The following is a 17,395-nucleotide window of genomic DNA, read 5'->3' on the forward strand; positions in this document are numbered from 1 at the left end:
GAATCGTAGTTGTACTCATTTTATGTTCTAGTGCCGAATTATAGAGAATTGATAGTATCAAATATAATACCTGGACTATTTTCTTCTTGTTGAGAAGTTTCTTCCTTTCGTTACTCAATGCTTTATCGCCATCGGACTGGTTCATATTACGCGTTGGCGCCGGCCAGTATAGGTAAGTTGAGTAGCATTATTCTACCGAGCACGGATTAGCGCTGTATTTCTAAAAGAAAGAAAAACAAAACTGAAATCATTAATTGTTTTAAAACCGACGTCTAAACCAAAACGCTCAGAAATCCAAGTAATGTGCATACAGTTTTAAATGCTTATGGAAAGCCACGCTCTTCTAATAATAATGCAGTTGCAACCGTCAGTCACAGTAATACCGCGCCATCAGTGCGACAGTTATAAATAGTCGTGGTTTTGTACATTTATTCGTCAGTATCTACCGCTTAGTGAAAGAAAACAACGAAATTACGGACGCGTTTGGGAAAGCTATAACAGAAAAAAATGCTTGCCTTCAAGGAAAACTCTCAGTACGAAGATGGGATGGGAAAATACACAGCGGAAGAAAACTTAAACCGCGCGCCGCCAGATTTATTATTAAACATATTTGTCTCCGCTGCACGTCCGGTTTGATATGTTTTGCTTTGTGTTGCGTGATCGGCTGGCCGACACGATCCTGCTTATATGGCTTGAGTATTTTGCACATTATTATTCACATTATTAAAAGTGTATCATGTGTAAGATTAATCCCTCTACCAGAAGCATCATATTTTGAACGCTGACCAAATCACATCTTGGGTGTAACTTATATTATGTAAATACTATCGACATTCCATGTCTTAAACTATGTAATGTATCTCAATGTATAAAATCATCAATTTTGGGATATGAAATTGTTACAGAATATTTGTTAATCCTAAAGCAGATCTAAAACCAATCATTTGACATATATTTTCAGTTCAGCTGTGGTGACGATTAATGAAAAAATCATTCGTATAATGGAGAGAAATCCTATTGGGTTACGGAAGAAATCTCAAACAATTATACAGCGTAACAAAAACGACAGTTTTGCGTGTCTCATTGATCAAATTATGTGTATCTAGTAGATTTCTATGAAAAATGTCACTTGGTCCATTCTGACTTAACGCCGACCAAATAATAATCAAAAATTTTCAACAATGACAAACAAGAAAGGTAGGTGAATATTGAAATTATATAAAACAAGTATAAGGGATTATGAAGACACATGTAGTAACGAACCACCCAAAGTTTGTTTAGAAATTACAAAGAAGTAACGCTGAAACAATATAAATGTGTTATCAGAGGCATGAAACGAGCTCACCAGTTGGTAATCCATCCCGACATTTGCACAACGTGAACCGGACACTATTGATCCTAATTCCGTCGCTCTTCCCATAGGAACATGCTAATGTATACTAAGTAACATCTTGACTGAATACACTTTAGAGTGTATACAGTCATCAACAATCATTAGCGCGAGCATACACTGTAAACTCGACATTACCCTTTAATGTGGAAAAAATACCCATTTTTTCTTGATATATGGAAATGTCAAAATGAAGAGTACTTTCAAATTTCAAATAAAGGGTATTTTTCTCCCATTTCGAAGTTCGATGCATTTACCCATTAAAGGGTGAAAAATTTCTTGAAGGTTGTGAAAGTGGATTAGCTTAATCATTCAGGATGGATGGTAGATATGGACTGAACAACTATTCATTTATTCTATCACTAAGTTCTAATCGACAAAAATGATCATTTTTCAGAATGCATTTGGCGTTGCATTCAAATTATGATGATGCAGGACACATAATCCGAAGAGCGACATTCCCGGCTTTGCTTCCAGCCAAGCTTCCAGCCGACGAAAATTACTAGCTGTATCCTGTTAGTTCCGTGGTTTTAATGAAAGATTAATAAATACATAGTTATTTACCTTAACGATTACAGTTTCCTTTATTTATTTGTATTAGAATTGTTTTAAAAATATTAAATTATAAACAAATAAAACAGGGTGAATTTTACCCTCTTTGCTAAACATTTTTTTTATGGATAATGGGTAAAATTTACTCGTTGATTTGACGTACAGGGCCTTTACTCTTTAATGAGTACAGGCCCCTTACTCTTTTTATGAGTTAAACTAGTTTCTCTCAAAGAGGGTACTTTTTTACCCTTTAAAGGGTACTTTCATCTTACAGTGTACGGCTGCGAAAGCGTAAGCGTAAGCGTATGCGCAACATTGCAGGCAACACTGCTGTCAAATGTATAAAAGTAAATAAATCGAGCTGTCTGGCTCTCTTCTAGTTGAAACTTCAACTGATCAACAAGTATTCTTTGAGTCTCCAGAAATTCCCCTCCCGAAAGTGTGTTGTTCTACGTTGGTTCCTTATCGATTAAGGGAGAAAGTTTTAAATTATCTGGACAAACTTGAAGCAGAGAAAGTGATTACTCCTATTCAAACCAGTGAGTGGGCATCACCTGTAGTTGTTGTCATGAAGAAAAATAATGACATACGACTAGTAATTGACTGCAAGGTTTCAATTAATAAGCTCATCATTCCAAATACTTATCCTTTACCTGTATCTCAGGATATTTTCGCTAGTTTGGCTGGATGCAAGGTTTTTTGTTCTCTTGATTTGGAGGGTGCATACACACAACTATCATTATCAAAGCGATCAAGGAAATTTATGGTAATTAACACAATCAAAGGACTTTTTACCTACAATAGATTGCCACAGGGGGCTTCCTCTAGTGCATCTATTTTCCAGCAAGTTATGGATCAAGTATTGCAAGGTATTGAAAACGTTTGCGTCTACTTGGATGATGTGCTTATTGCAGGAAAAGACTTAAAGGATTGCAAAGCTAAACTTTATAAAGTTTTAGACAGATTGTCTAAAGTAAATATCAAGATTAACTGGGACAAATGCAAGTTTTTCGTAACTGAATTGGAATATTTGGGTCATATGATAAGTGATAAAGGTTTGACACCATGCTCAAGCAAAATTGCAACAATACGGGAAGCAAAACCCAACTAACATTTAGTGCAAATGTAAACATTCTCTAGGCCTTCTTTATACGGCTTTATGCTGAGTAAAGGCGCTGTACATACAAACGAAAGCTTCTATGCGATCCTTTTACCAACAAATCTGGCGAATCTACTCAGCTACTTTTAAGCTGTGTTGGCAGCTCTTATTCATATCGATCATTGCTCTATCTCGACAGTTAATCGACAAGTAGCTGTGTCACATCTTCGGAAGGCGCTTTCTCAACCATATCGCAACTGTTCAATAATTATTATACAGCTTCGCTGTATTATCGATTAAATAATATTTTCAAGCTGTTTCACAGCTTCCGTATCTGAATTTAATGTTCCCAACGTTACCTGCCACCGCTTGGAATCGAACTCACGATCTCTGCATCCACAAGTCTCGACGCTATCCTTGTTGCCATCACAGTCTATATCGAAAGGCAAAGAAAACACACCGTTTTGTTCTACATCGAAAACGGTTCACACAATATTTTATAATGATCGTAAAAGATGTCATGGCCGCGCTTACACCACTTCATCAGGCTGTAAAAGGGTGCGAAACGTCAAACACAATGTTTACATCCAACAAGCTGAGTGATGCGCCACAAGTTGTTGTTTTACAGCTTACTGCTGTATGCTCGCTGTATAACTGACGATAAAGCGCTTCTTAAATATATATTGAGCAGCATAACAAATCATATTGTATAGAAGCAGCCGGATTGATAATGGCGAGTTTTATTCCACATCATTAGGTTACTATCTTTTACGGTGTTGAGTTACAGCTTAGCGAAAGCAGCAAAAGCGATAACTGACGAAATTTATTCAGCTTAGATTGTAGCTGCAAAACGTTTGCGTTACAGCTGTATTAACGCTAATCGTTCTATTTTTGACAGCTTTCATTTTTTTCTGCGTTCGCTGCTTCAATTCAACTGTTATACAGCACAAAGCAAATAATCTTGGCTTATAGCGCTAAAATTGTTAGTTGGGAAGTTCCAACAAATGTGACCGAATTGAAGTCCTTTTTAGGACTTATCAATTATTATAACAAATTTATACCCAATTTGTCTTCAAAATTGTATCACTTGTACAACTTATTGAAGAACGATGTTAAGTTTATATGGGACAGCAAATGCAATGAAGCTTTTGAAAATTCTAAGAAATTGTTGCTTGAAACTGATTTTCTTGAATTCTATGACCCTGAAAAACCAATTGTTGTAGTCACAGATGCATCTGGCTATGGTTTGGGCGGAGTAATTGCTCATGTTGTTGACGAGGTTGAGAAACCAATTTGTTTCACGTCTTTTTCGTTAAATGCAGCACAAAAGAAATACCCCATATTACATTTAGAAGCACTTGCACTTGTATGCACAATTAAGAAATTCCATAAATATTTGTATGGTCAAAAATTTACAGTTTTTACTGACCACAAACCATTAGTGGGGATTTTTGGTAAAGAAGGCAAGCATTCAATATTTGTGACAAGATTACAACGCTATATTTTAGAATTATCGGTGTATGATTTTGAAATCCAGTACCGACCTTCAGCAAAAATGGGCAATGCGGATTTTTGTTCGCGATTCCCATTGGAGGTGGCAGTTCCCAGTGCATATGATCAAGAGTTTGTGAAAAGCATCAATTTTGGGGACAACTTGCCTATAGATTTCTCAGCTATTGCTGAAGAAACAAAAAAGGATGCTAGTTTGCAGAAAGTTATGAGTTTTATGCTAAATGGTTGGCCTAAAAGGATAGACAAGCAATTTGTTGATATTTTTACGAATCGGAATGATTTGGAAGTCGTTGAGGAATGCTTGTTATTCCAAGAAAGGGTTGTAATACCACAAGTATTGCAAGGCGACATTCTAAAGCTTTTGCATGGCAACCATGCTGGTATCGTCAAAATGAAAAGATTGGCAAGGCAAACGGTTTACTGGTTTGGAATCAACACAAATATTGAAAGATTTGTTGCTGCTTGTGACATCTGTGCAAGTATGGCAATCGTTCCAAAGCAAAACATAACTTCAAAATGGATACCTACCTTAAGACCATTTAGCAGGGTGCACATCGACTTTTTCCATTTTGAGCATCGCACTTTCTTGTTGATGGTAGATAGTTTCTCTAAATGGTTGGAGGTAGAATGGATGAGGAAAGGTACCAACACTTCAGAGGTTTTGACGAAACTTATTGAATTTTTTGCTCGATTTGGATTGCCGGACGTTATAGTGTCGGACAATGGTCCCCCTTTCAACTCTCATACATTCAAAAGTTTTCTTCAAAAACAAGGCATAAAGGTTTTAAACAGTCCTCCATACAATCCTGCTAGTAATGGCCAGGCGGAGCGACTTGTTAGGACGGTGAAAGATGTGCTCAAGAAATTTCTATTAGAGCCAGGAATGTTAGAGTTGAAGTTGGAAGATCAGATAAACTTATTTTTATTTAATTATAGAAACAATAACTTGACGTTGGAAGGTAGTTTCCCTTCTGAAAAGGTGTTTGCTTATTCGCCAAAAATGTTGATCGATTTGGTTAACCCAAAGAAACACTATAAGCAAATGCTGTTACCACATAACCCCAATGATGAAGCAAAAGGTAGTCAAAATGAAAATAACGATCAAACTGATCAGTTAGATGCACTGATACCGGGGGATTTAGTGTGGTACAAGCACAACATTCCACATTTACGCGAAAAATGGATAAAAGCATCCTTTTTAAAACGGTTCTCTAAAAACTTATTACAGATCATGGTTGGAAACGAGGCGATAACTACCGCGCATCCAACTCAAATACGGCTCGTTAAGGAAGGGAGTGGTTCGCGCCAGCCGAGACGATCGATGCGAGTGGTCGAAACTGGTCGGTCGATACCGGCTACCGCTGAACCCGAAGGAACGGTCGTGCGAGATGACGATATCCGGCAATTACCGGAACGAAATACGGAGTCTGAAGAAGCAGCCTTTGGAGAAACCGATGTCCGGCAATTACCGGATCTGAGTGACCGTGAAAGAAGAAGAAATAATAGTGCTGAAATAATAGAGCGTAAGAGTAGGAAAAGAAAGTTTCCGTCGGAACCGGTAGAGCTTAATGGCCAACTACGGCGTTCGAAAAGAACTGGAAAAATTATATCAGACAATGAATTCGAATATTACTAAATGCTATATTTTTTAATTATTGAATTATTGTTCAATCTTTTGCAAGAGGGAAGAACTAATGTATACTAAGTAACATCTTGACTGAATACACTTTAGAGTGTATACAGTCATCAACAATCATTAGCGCAAGCATACGGCTGCGAAAGCGTAAGCGTAAGCGTATGCGCAGCATTGCAGGCAACACTGCTGTCAAATGTATAAAAGTAAATAAATCGAGCTGTCTGGCTCTCTTCTAGTTGAAACTTCAACTGATCAACAAGTATTCTTTGAGTCTCCAGAAATTCCCCTCCCGAAAGTGTGTTGTTCTACGTTGGTTCCTCCCGGTTGGTCGTAGTTAAGTGAAATTCTCTAGTTCCGGATACTAGACAGAAAACATGCAACAGAACAAACGGATTAAACACAACCCAACAAAACACACAAAAACTAAAAAGAATTTTATCCAGCGACCCGAAAACGAACCGTTTTGCTTGGGCTTTCCGAATTGCCCAGCAAAACGCGCAAAAACGAAAAAACAACTGCTCGGCGTCCCGAACACAAATTGTGTTGCTTGTCCGACCAGAATTGTAACCGATTTTGTTACTCAGTTAGCGTATGTTTTCTAACAGAATATGTCATAATTTTGGCTGGTTAGTAGTTAAAATACCACAAAATATAGCACAATTTCTTCTACACTAAACAAAATATTATTAAAATTTAAACATAAATATCACTCATAAATGAAAACATAACCCCTTTTTGTTATTTTTCATAACAATTTACAACAAAATTTGTTATTTTCTTTACATTAATAAAATGGCACATGTATAAGCAATTGCTCTCAAACTTTTTGTAAAAATTGCGTTGTAATTATGTTTTAAATTGAAATAAATTTGAAACAGCTTTCATTAATATAACTGATTTTGTTTTAGTTATGTTACAGTTTCCCCATCCACTCAAAGTGCTACGAAAAAATGTAACAAAATTGCGTGGCAATTAATACACAAATCTCTTCACGAATATCTCAATAAATTATGTAGAAATAATTCTTTCAGTCACAGTTTTTCCAAGAAATCTTTAAAATACATACTTCATAGTTCCCATAAAATTAAATTTATTTAAGCATTTTTCAGGAATTATTTTTTAAATCACTGTCAGGAACTTCTTAAAGGATTCTTTTGTTAATTTGTCCAACTGTGTTTTGAGGAAATTGCGTAGATCTTCCAATGATTCCATCAAACATTTATCATGTTAACGTAATGTTTGTGATACCGTAATCTGGGGACAAATTGATGACTATTATACAACTTTCTGCTATGTTATTCTTTGGAATTCAAATATTGCCAAATTAATTTCTTCGTACTTCATTGATTTTTATCAGTTTATGTAATCGATTTTTTATAAAATAACATTAAACATTTCATAAAATTATTTAAAACATAAAAATTGAAAATGACACACAGGGGCAAAATTTACCATCATTCAACAAAGCAGGTTAAGGTAAAGATGAATCGAAGCCAAAGTTCAAATTTTCAAGATCACGGATCTGGAGAACTAAACATCCGTTTGAGCTGAAAACCTAATCGATTGGTCATTACCAGCTAGTGACCAGTCGATTAAGTTTTCAACTTTAACGGATGTTTAGATTCTCCAGATTTAGTTCTCCAGATCGAAGCTTGGCTTCGATTCATCTTCACCTTAAAAAATTAAAATTTTCATCATCTACTAAATTTAGGTCTTCTGAATCTAAGAATGATATCAAAATTCTTTGTAAGCGATTTCCCATGAAATACGCACGTATTTCAAAAATCAATTCAGTAGGTCACAGTTAAGCTTGCACGACATTTGAAACACTCTAAGTAATCACGTGGATTGTTTAGCACCGTCCTTTCCAACATTATTGCTTACTTCTTCAAAAACTGTGAATATTTTTATGCAAAATATGTTTATGCAAAAATGAAATAGTTCAAAATAATCAATACACATCTATGAACTAGATTAACTAGAAAACATGGAATGACTGTGATGCCAACAAAATATCCAGCATCCGTGGAAGGGAATGCTTTTTGTACCAACCTAATCAAATTCACCCCAGGAATTAATGTGCCCCGGATTATGGAACTGGTAGTTGGGCCCAGATAGCCGTAGCGGTAAACGCGCAGCTATTCAGCATGACCATGCTGAGGGTCGTGGGTTCTAATCCCGCTGGTCGAGGATCTTTTCGCAAACGAAATTTTCTCGATTCCCAGGGCATAGAGTATCTTCGTACCTGCCACACGATATACACATGCAAAAATGGTCAATCGGCAAAGAAAGCTCTCATTTAATAACTGTGGAAGTGCTCATAAAAACACTAATCTGAGAAGCAGGCTTTGTCCCAGTTGGGACGTAACGCCAGAAAGAAGAAGAAGTTCTATATAATTGTCAAATAAGTATTGTTTTATGTTTAACTGCTTTCAGCTATCAATTTTAAAATTTGCTGATCTTTTAGGCTTTCAGTCTAATTATTTGCGTTGATCAATTTCTAATCATCGCCGACGTTTCGGTCCGGCTATTGGACCATCTTCAGGGCTCGATATATAAATCAGCCTGAAGATGGTCCAATAGCCGGACCGAAACGTCGGCGATGATTAGAAATTAATCAACGCAAATAATTAGACTGAAAGCCGAAACTCCGAAAATATCTACCACCTATCCAGTCGAAACATACTACTGATCTTTTATATATGTTGGGTTCTTGTATAAGATGACGAAAGTAATTCTATCAGGCAAGAAAATTTTCATTGAGAAATCTGGGGAAGGACCTGGTGTAGTGGTTGGAATACACGTATCTCACGCCGAGACCTCTCACGTACAGCCTCGAATGGGTAGGTCACTTATGACAAAAAGGTTATAGTGACGACTTCCATCGGAAGAGAAGTACAGCCGTTAGTCTCGAAATCTCGTTAATGAAGATAAAACAATGAAACATCACTAAAAAAACTTAAAATTTCTATGAAATTGTAAGGAAAATCTCTAAGAAATTTTCGAAAAAATAATCCTTGGTTTATTATTCAAAGTTATTTCAGGATCAATTGTCAAACAATTTCAAAACAAACACTTGGAAGAATCTCAAGAAAATTGTGTTGAAGAGTTCAGAATTTCTCACAGAAAATTTTCAAAAATATCCATGATAAATATTTGGAAAAGCTCTTGTACCTTACCTTTGCTCCGGACAAATATGAGTTAAAATATAAAAAAAAAAACATTTCAAAGCAATTTCCAATAAAATATTTGGATCCCTTTTGCTACTTACTGGCATAAATTCTGGAAAAATTCCATGAGGTATGGGTATCAGGAAGAATTTTTCAATAAATCTCTAAAAAAAATACTTTGGAGGTATGGGGCCCAGATAGCCGTAGCGGTAAACGCGCAGCTATTCAGCAAGACCAAGCTGAGGGTCGTGGGTTCGAATCCCACCGGTCGAGGATCTTTTCGGGTTGGAAATTTTCTCGACTTCCCAGGGCATAGAGTATCATCGTACCTGCCACACGATATTACGCATGCAAAAATGGTCATTGGCATGGTAAGCTCTCAGTTAATAACTGTGGAAGTGCTCATAAGAACACTAAGCTGAGAAGCAGGCTCTGTCCCAGTAGGGACGTAACGCCAGAAAGAAGAAGAAGGTATTCTTAGAGCTACCTGTAGATATTTTTCTTTGAAAAAGTTTTGGATGCATTTAAATAAGATTGAGGGACTATTGGTTAAATTCAGTTAATAATTTGAAACAAAATCCCAAAACAACTGCCAGGAAGGAAATCTCAAGTGTGAAATTAAAAAAATTATTATGTTTCATGGAAAATAGTGGTGAAGTAATTCCTGTATGTGTTTGAAAAAAATATTTTTATTATTTTCATGAATACCTATTAATGAAACTAGTCTAATTCTTAACTTGAGATTTCCCTTCTGGTAATTGTTCTAGGATGTTGCTTCAAATTATTCTCTAAATTTCATTAATAGTTCCTCCACTTGCTCCTAACAATCCTGAATGTATCACTTCCAATTAAATAGTGATACAGCGAACATAGAGTAAAGGTAAATTTTGCAACAAATGGGTTCAGTGCTGATAATCGAGCTGTTATGCATGTTCTGCTTTACAACCACTAAAAATATAAGTTGAAAACCCATTTTGATTCATATTTTTTCTCCATTAACGATTTGGAAAATTCTATGTTGTAAAAAGCTCGAAAATTTGATTAGTAGATTTCTTCAGGGTTTGATTTTAATACTTCCCTCGATTATGTATTCTATATAAAACTTCAACAATACAAACGTGAATTCTATAGAAACATTTGCTTCAAAGATTTTTCCGTAAACTTATCCCTTTGAATTCCTGTATGTATTTTTCAAAAAATTTCACCATTAATACGTTCAATCTCAACAGATTCCTATGATTATATCCTCTTAATCCAAAATTCCTTTAGGAATTGTTTCAGGAATAGGGTAACTTATATAACATGGATATTAGACCTGTTCATATTTAAAAAAATGTTTGGAAATCTACCGGTCAGTATTCGGAATGCTCATGCCAAGAACAATGTCTGATCAAATTTTCAGCTCATTTGACAAAGATTTCAGAATGCTTCAAGTTGAAAATGTGTTTTTGGGCTTATTTTAAGGTTTTAAAAATCATAACTAGCATGTGGAAAATCAAAACCACTTGCTATTACCACTATTTGAAAGCTGATTCTATTCTGTTAAAGTTTGTCGAATACGCTAGAAAGATTAAATTGAGTTTTAACATTGTTTGATCCAAATTTGTTCTCCACAGTACCCAGAAATTAACGTTTTCTCAATATACATGGTATAAAAAACACCCATTGGCATTATTTTTTCAGGCCCTAGTCAACGGGAATCAAACATAATACATTTATGAATTCATTGACCATCAACAGCTTACATGTTGCTTAAGGCAATAAATTACAGTAAATGCCCAAAGATCGAGCACCGCATCGCAACCTGATGATAGTTAAATCATGCATGATACATGTACCGAAAACGAACGAATTGAACAAGGCAGTGCTAACGTGTTCATTTTTTGTATTCTTTGAAGCTCACGTTCGTGCTCTTGGCTCACCCACAGTGGATTTACAAATGTGCTTCATAATAACCTATTTTTTTACAATTTATTTTCGTAAAATAAATGATAACTTTGAACAGGATTGACTTTTAGATATGCATAGTCAACATGACTGGAAATTAAAAATCCGAAATTATCATGCAGGCATGCTTTTCAGTGAAAACACTTCCCGAAAAAAGAGATTTTCAAGAACCTCGAGATACAAACCACAACCAAACTATGTGAAAACTTGCTCCAATCATAAAATCGTGTTCGGTAAAAGTCCGTAGAATTAGATAAACTACTATGTAGAGGTATTTCCGATAAATTTTGATGTTTCGTTCGGTAGTTATGATTTTTTAAAGCTTGAAAATAGCCCAAAAACACATAATTGATTTGAAGCACTACTAAATTTACTCTAAATTGAGTGAAATTTTGACCAGAAGTTCATTATGCAATGAAAAATCAAAGTATTGGTTGACTGGGGAGTTTTCAGATATTTTTGAAAACATGAATAGGTCTATTGGATATTCATATAATTTAAACAGGCTGGTCGTTATATGCTCATTTCCAATGAGATGGTGAGGAATATATGTACGGGAAATCATTTATTGCATTATGAATACATTATGCTACTTATTCATGATGACCATTACATAACAATTACAACTTGGCTTAAAAATATCAAAATTGTAAATTGCTTCAACAGAACATCTGTGAAACCTACGAATGCGACGAATGCCAAAGGGTGTATATTTCATTCAAGAACATACATCAAATGTAATAATAACGCTCAGAATTGGCATTCATAAAAAGTTTAAAAGTAGCAACATGATAATACATGTCTAAAATTAATAGGTCCATCTAAAATCTCAACATGAGCATGTAAGGCAAAAATCAGGTCATGTCCGAAATAGATTATGGTTTTTGTTCAGTTGATATAATTTGGTTACTGATGAATCACACTGGAATGAGGCTATGCATGCCATAAAACGTTTGACTTTTACTGTGCGCCCTGTTTTCAAGTTGCCCGCGAGAGAAAGCGAGACAGCACAAACACACGGCGCACAGTAAAAGTCAAAAGAACAAAAGAATTTATGGCACGTACAGAGTATGCAGTAGTATTCATGCATGCATACTTACAGGCGTATTTCACGGATCTGATGATATTTGCTTGCATTAAATGAAATTATTGATTATCACTAATATACACATCCAATAAGAGAAAAAAAATACGTAAGTCACATGTAAACTCTCAAAGTTTTATGATTTGACCATCTTTTTAAGAAACCATTGTATGGATATTGAGATAACGCTGTTGACCGAATTATATTCACGTGAGGGTTGCCGACATGTATAACAGACAGTCCGCTAAAAAACGCTATTTTGGAAGCTGATGCTACAGTTTGTAAGCTTTTTCTCTCCAGAATCTCAAAATACAATGTAATGTCTCATATAATTAACACAATGTAATAAAATATTAGTATCTAATGCAGTTAATCGTTCGCCGTCTCCAGACATATCCTTAGCCACATGACTCACCCTATTGTTAATGTTTATTTCAGGAATGAATGCACAATTATTTCAAGAATTTCATCTAAATTTAATTTATGTTTGTTTCATAGGATATCGTTAAGATGTTTCTTTAGACATTGTTTCTAGTATTGTTTTTTTTTCTGCTCTACAGTTCTATCAAGGATTCTTGCATCGATCTCGCCGGAGGAATTTCACCAACAATTTTAAATCAAATACATCTAAGCACCTCTTGGATCACCAAAATTCTAACAGAGGTTAATAAAAAATACTTCTCTGCGGATTTCTTTAGAAACTAGATACTTCTTTTCTTGGGACAACCTATTAGCATTATTTTGAGCATAATTAAAAAGTATCATCAAAAATTTTATCCATAGATTTCTTTATACATTTTCCTAAGAATTTTTGGATTCTGAATTTCTTCTAAAAATACTCTAGGAATTCTTTTAGGGAGTCCTCCAGGGGTTTATACAGGATTTTTTCTAAGAATATCCCTTGTAGCATTTTTTCTTGAGAAATTTCCTTAGGATTTTGCAGATTTATTTTTGGTAATGTCCTTAGATATTCATAGATAAATTAAAATTATAAAAGAAAACCCGAGGCAAGCATTGGATGCAATTCTAAAAAATCTCCTGAACTATTTTCAGATGTATCCTTGGAAGAATTCCTGTTTCAATATTTAAATAAATTCTAAGAAAATACATTCTAGGGAAGTCACAGGATCAATTCCGGAAGAAACTAATGCCAAAATTATCATACAACAAATTTTGTTATATGTAATACCTGGAGGAAATCAAAACATAAAACTTTATGCACATTTGGTTAGTTTTGGAAAACTAATTGGATCCTAGATAAATTCCTGGAAAAATTCTTACTTAGGAATCTATGATATCATTTTTATGCTATACATGGTGTAATTCCAAGAATAATCCAAGAAATAATGCTTGGAAAAATATATTGGGAAAATTTATATGCTTTCATCCCTAAACCTAAAGAATAAATAAATCCTTCAAGAAGCTCAGTCAGCGTTTCTGTAGAAAAAGCTGGTATAATATCTTGAAACTAATCAACGCAAACTACTGGAAAAAATCTTGGAGTATTTTTTACAATGCTTGAATCCGGTATGGTGTGAATTCTTCATTATTATCAGAAAGGAAATGACATTTCTGGAAGTATTTGAAAAAGAACTCTTAAACAAGTTCTCACATGTATATAAGTACAAGTGTTTTGATTAGTTACAAGTTGCGTTTCGTCAAGGATTTTTTTTTCTTATGAAATCAAGGATAAATTTCTGAAAATGAAGAATAATATCTTGAGATATTGGTGAGAAATCGATGGAGAAATTAGAGCTACTCTCAAAAACAATCTCTGGAACAAAATTTTGGAAATAACAGTTTCTAAGCTCCTTGAACAGTTCAAAGAAAAATATATTTTGGAAAATTAAGAGGAATCTGAGAAAAAATTCCTGGCGAATATTCTGAGCACCATATTTTAAAAATTCAAACCTAATATTCGCCTTTGTACAAAACCAGTTGATTTTTAATTTTGTTTTCGTCGGCCAAGGGGGGGAAACGGACACCCCTCGCCACCCCCCCCCCCCCTTCCCCCTCTAGCTAAGCTTATGATAAATGGTGAAATATTTAAAAAAAAAAACATGTAGAAAAATCATTACAGTAGTTTTTTGGAGGCAACTTTTCTAAAACTTTTAAAACAACTCTTGTAATAGAGCGATGCATATAATGTAATAATTTCAGGATTTTTCTTAGACGAGTCCCACAAATACTTGGAAGAGCCTGGAGGAATCTTTACAAGAATCACGGAATAAATTTGAGGAGAAAATGCTTCCCCTTTTTTTCTCACAGTGCTTTTTGAGAGAAATTGTGGAGTTATTCCATGAAAGAATTTCGTCTTGAGCTTGCCTAGATTTTTTTTTTAAACCTTATATAATCAAACAGCGAAGAACTCACGTTGATTCCGAATTTCTTACTGGCGAGGTAAAATCTACGGTCGCATTATCCCTCCACTTAATCCTTTTTAGATGAAAGAGAATGGTGGCTGTCCTTTATAATGCTAAAAAATAGGAAAATAATGCGGAGTGTATCCAAAACTATTGTTTTTGCTTAAAATTCCTGATCTAACTTTTGAGTTCGTTTGCACACATGGTACTATATTTGAAAAGTTACTTCAATTTGGAAGATCAAATCATATTTGTCGATTATATGTATCATGGTGGTGGTAGAAAATAAAACTGAGTAGGAAGGTTTGCTTCAATTTATTTGCCATTTAGGGTATGTGATTTATTTTACTGGCACGATAAACAATCCTCGAACATTCGATAGCAATAGTGTCCCCAGGTGTGAAGATTGTTTAGAGGGATTATAGCAGTTCACGTTAAACAGGCTCTCGTGATGTGCTGCATATCATGGTTGTTAAAGAGAACGATAAGTGGGAGATTCTCTCATGGTTCAATTCCTGATTCTGAGATAATAATCAATAACTTTAGTATCACATTCTAAATTCTATAGCACTATCTTCTATATAAATAAAAATGGAGTGGTGTTTGTATGTCCCCGGAATATTCGGAAAAAAGAGAGAAAACTAATGTGTCATTTTGTATGGGAGATTATATGCCGTTTTACAACAGCCTACTTGATGGCAAGAAGAAGTCTGCCTGGACCACTAGTAGTAAATAAAAAAGCGTGAAACTACCACGGATATTAATTCAGGAACTCTTTTTTGAGAGGGCACTATTTAACCAATTTATCGTTTATGATATTGGTAAGTAACTAAGTACTAGCATGACCAATATGTAATTTTCAAATTCCAACCCATTCAAATTTTGAATGATTGAGAAGTTGTTAGTGTTCATACCCTGTATTTGTTAACTAATTGTATATGATGATATCAAGTCACTGGAGATAGCTTGGATACACAGATGCCGTACCCCTTTCGCGAAATTACGACTCATTAGCACAAATGACCTCGTTCGCCATACCGAACCGGTCATCCATCTATTTGAAGCCAAAATAGTCCACCTGCCTAAAGTAAACACATCTCGGAATCGGAATAGCAAAACTCAGTCAATTTGTAGTGCAAATAGTGCAATCGGCCATCAACGTTTCTTCCAGCAGTCGCCCATCGAAGCTTGCAATTGTAAATCGGGCACCGCACAAGTCGGTCATCGTGTGCATTTCTCCAAGCCGCCCAACCCGATCAACGTCGTCGAAGCTGTTAGTTGCAGGCAGCGTGATCGGAGATCGTGATTGTGTGACCATTTCCGAACCGGTAAATATTTGCCATCATACGGATGCGAAACTCTCTGTACGTACACACCAGTGGCTGTTTGCCGATTGCTTGCGTGCTATGGTCAATCCATCTAGGCTACTGGCAAGAATCTCAGTGATCGATCAAGTTTCAAAGTGAATAAATCAAAAAGTTTTTGAGTATTCCTACTCTATATATGTGTAAGAACGGCGGTTAAAAATTTTAAAAAAATTTAAAGATTCAAATTGAGAAATTATTGGTATGAACTTGAATTGAGAGCACCTACCTTACGAAATGTTTAGTTTACGAGGGACCGAAGAGCGATCGACCCGTTGTTGACACATGTTGCATTTCAATTCCTTCGAACGAACCACCCACACCGATTACGATGTGGTACCCGTTTATTTTAAATACTCCACCGGGAAGAGCGCCACTTACTAAAGAAGACAAATATTGAAGCTCAAAATATGAATGGTCCTTATAATTAGTTTCTTTTCTCGATCGAAAGATTTTGTATAATAATGTTATAGAAGTATTCGTGGGTTCAAAGAATTCTCTAATTCTTGTCCAGCATTAAATGCATCGTAGCAATAAGTTAATACAGGACAACAATACATGTTTCATTGTTCAATCAATATAATAGGAAGCACTTCGATGACATTCTGATCACCGAACGACACTGCACTGCAACTGTATGTGCTATACCTATACACCTATCATGTGCTTCTGTTACGCTTCGACCAGATCGGAGTGGGTGGGACAATTATTGCATCCCGCTGAGTGGCAGGCGTGGGTAATTAAATTGTACATTAAATCGTCTCACAATGGCGACGACGCTCAAGAGATGAGAACGATCTGTGAAACCATATGGGATAGGGTCTGGGAGAAGAAACACTTTAGCCAAACCCATGGCGATTGCGGATGCAGTTCCGTGTTGTTACGTTCGCTTATGGAGACGTTAATGGCCGCATTAAATGTATTGCAAGACATTGCAAGGCATCGATGTGCTTCGTAACAAATAAATAGTTGGGTTTGAAGAGATATGTATTCGCAAAACGCAAAATACAAGAGACCAAATTCGAAGTGATCAACTGCAGATTGTTATTCTCGTTAAGTCCTATTGAAAAACACATTTCAAAACCTTACATTATTTCCTTAATTTTAAAATGCATATGCATTACCAAAAACCTGTTTTGGGTATATTGGCGTTATCGTAAGCGCCATTACATTTTTTTTTGCTTATTTTGCTAAGTAAGTTGAAAAAAATTAGAGCACTTAATCTCTAAGCCAAACGACACTTTTTGTTTCGGGTTTTCTAGACATTTTTTACAATTA

The 17,395-nt window shown here is 35.4% G+C and overlaps 1 protein-coding gene across 3 annotated transcripts in view; it reads right to left on the reverse strand.

Moving 5' to 3' along the window:
- LOC5568606 overlaps nucleotides 1-17,395 on the reverse strand; it is a 71,517-nt gene that overhangs the window by 15,849 nt on the left and 38,273 nt on the right. For 2 of the 3 annotated variants that reach the window (XM_021847095.1, XM_021847096.1), the window contains exon 2: nucleotides 71-220. In XM_021847095.1, the coding sequence (XP_021702787.1) occupies nucleotides 71-145 (75 nt within the window). In that variant the 5' untranslated portion in view covers nucleotides 146-220. The remainder of the gene's footprint in view (nucleotides 1-70; nucleotides 221-17,395) is intronic. The other variant, XM_001652386.2, reaches the window with a different exon arrangement.

This window comes from Aedes aegypti, chromosome 2 (genome assembly GCF_002204515.2).
Source record: "Aedes aegypti strain LVP_AGWG chromosome 2, AaegL5.0 Primary Assembly, whole genome shotgun sequence".
In the NCBI taxonomy this organism is placed as follows: Eukaryota; Metazoa; Arthropoda; class Insecta; order Diptera; family Culicidae; genus Aedes; species Aedes aegypti.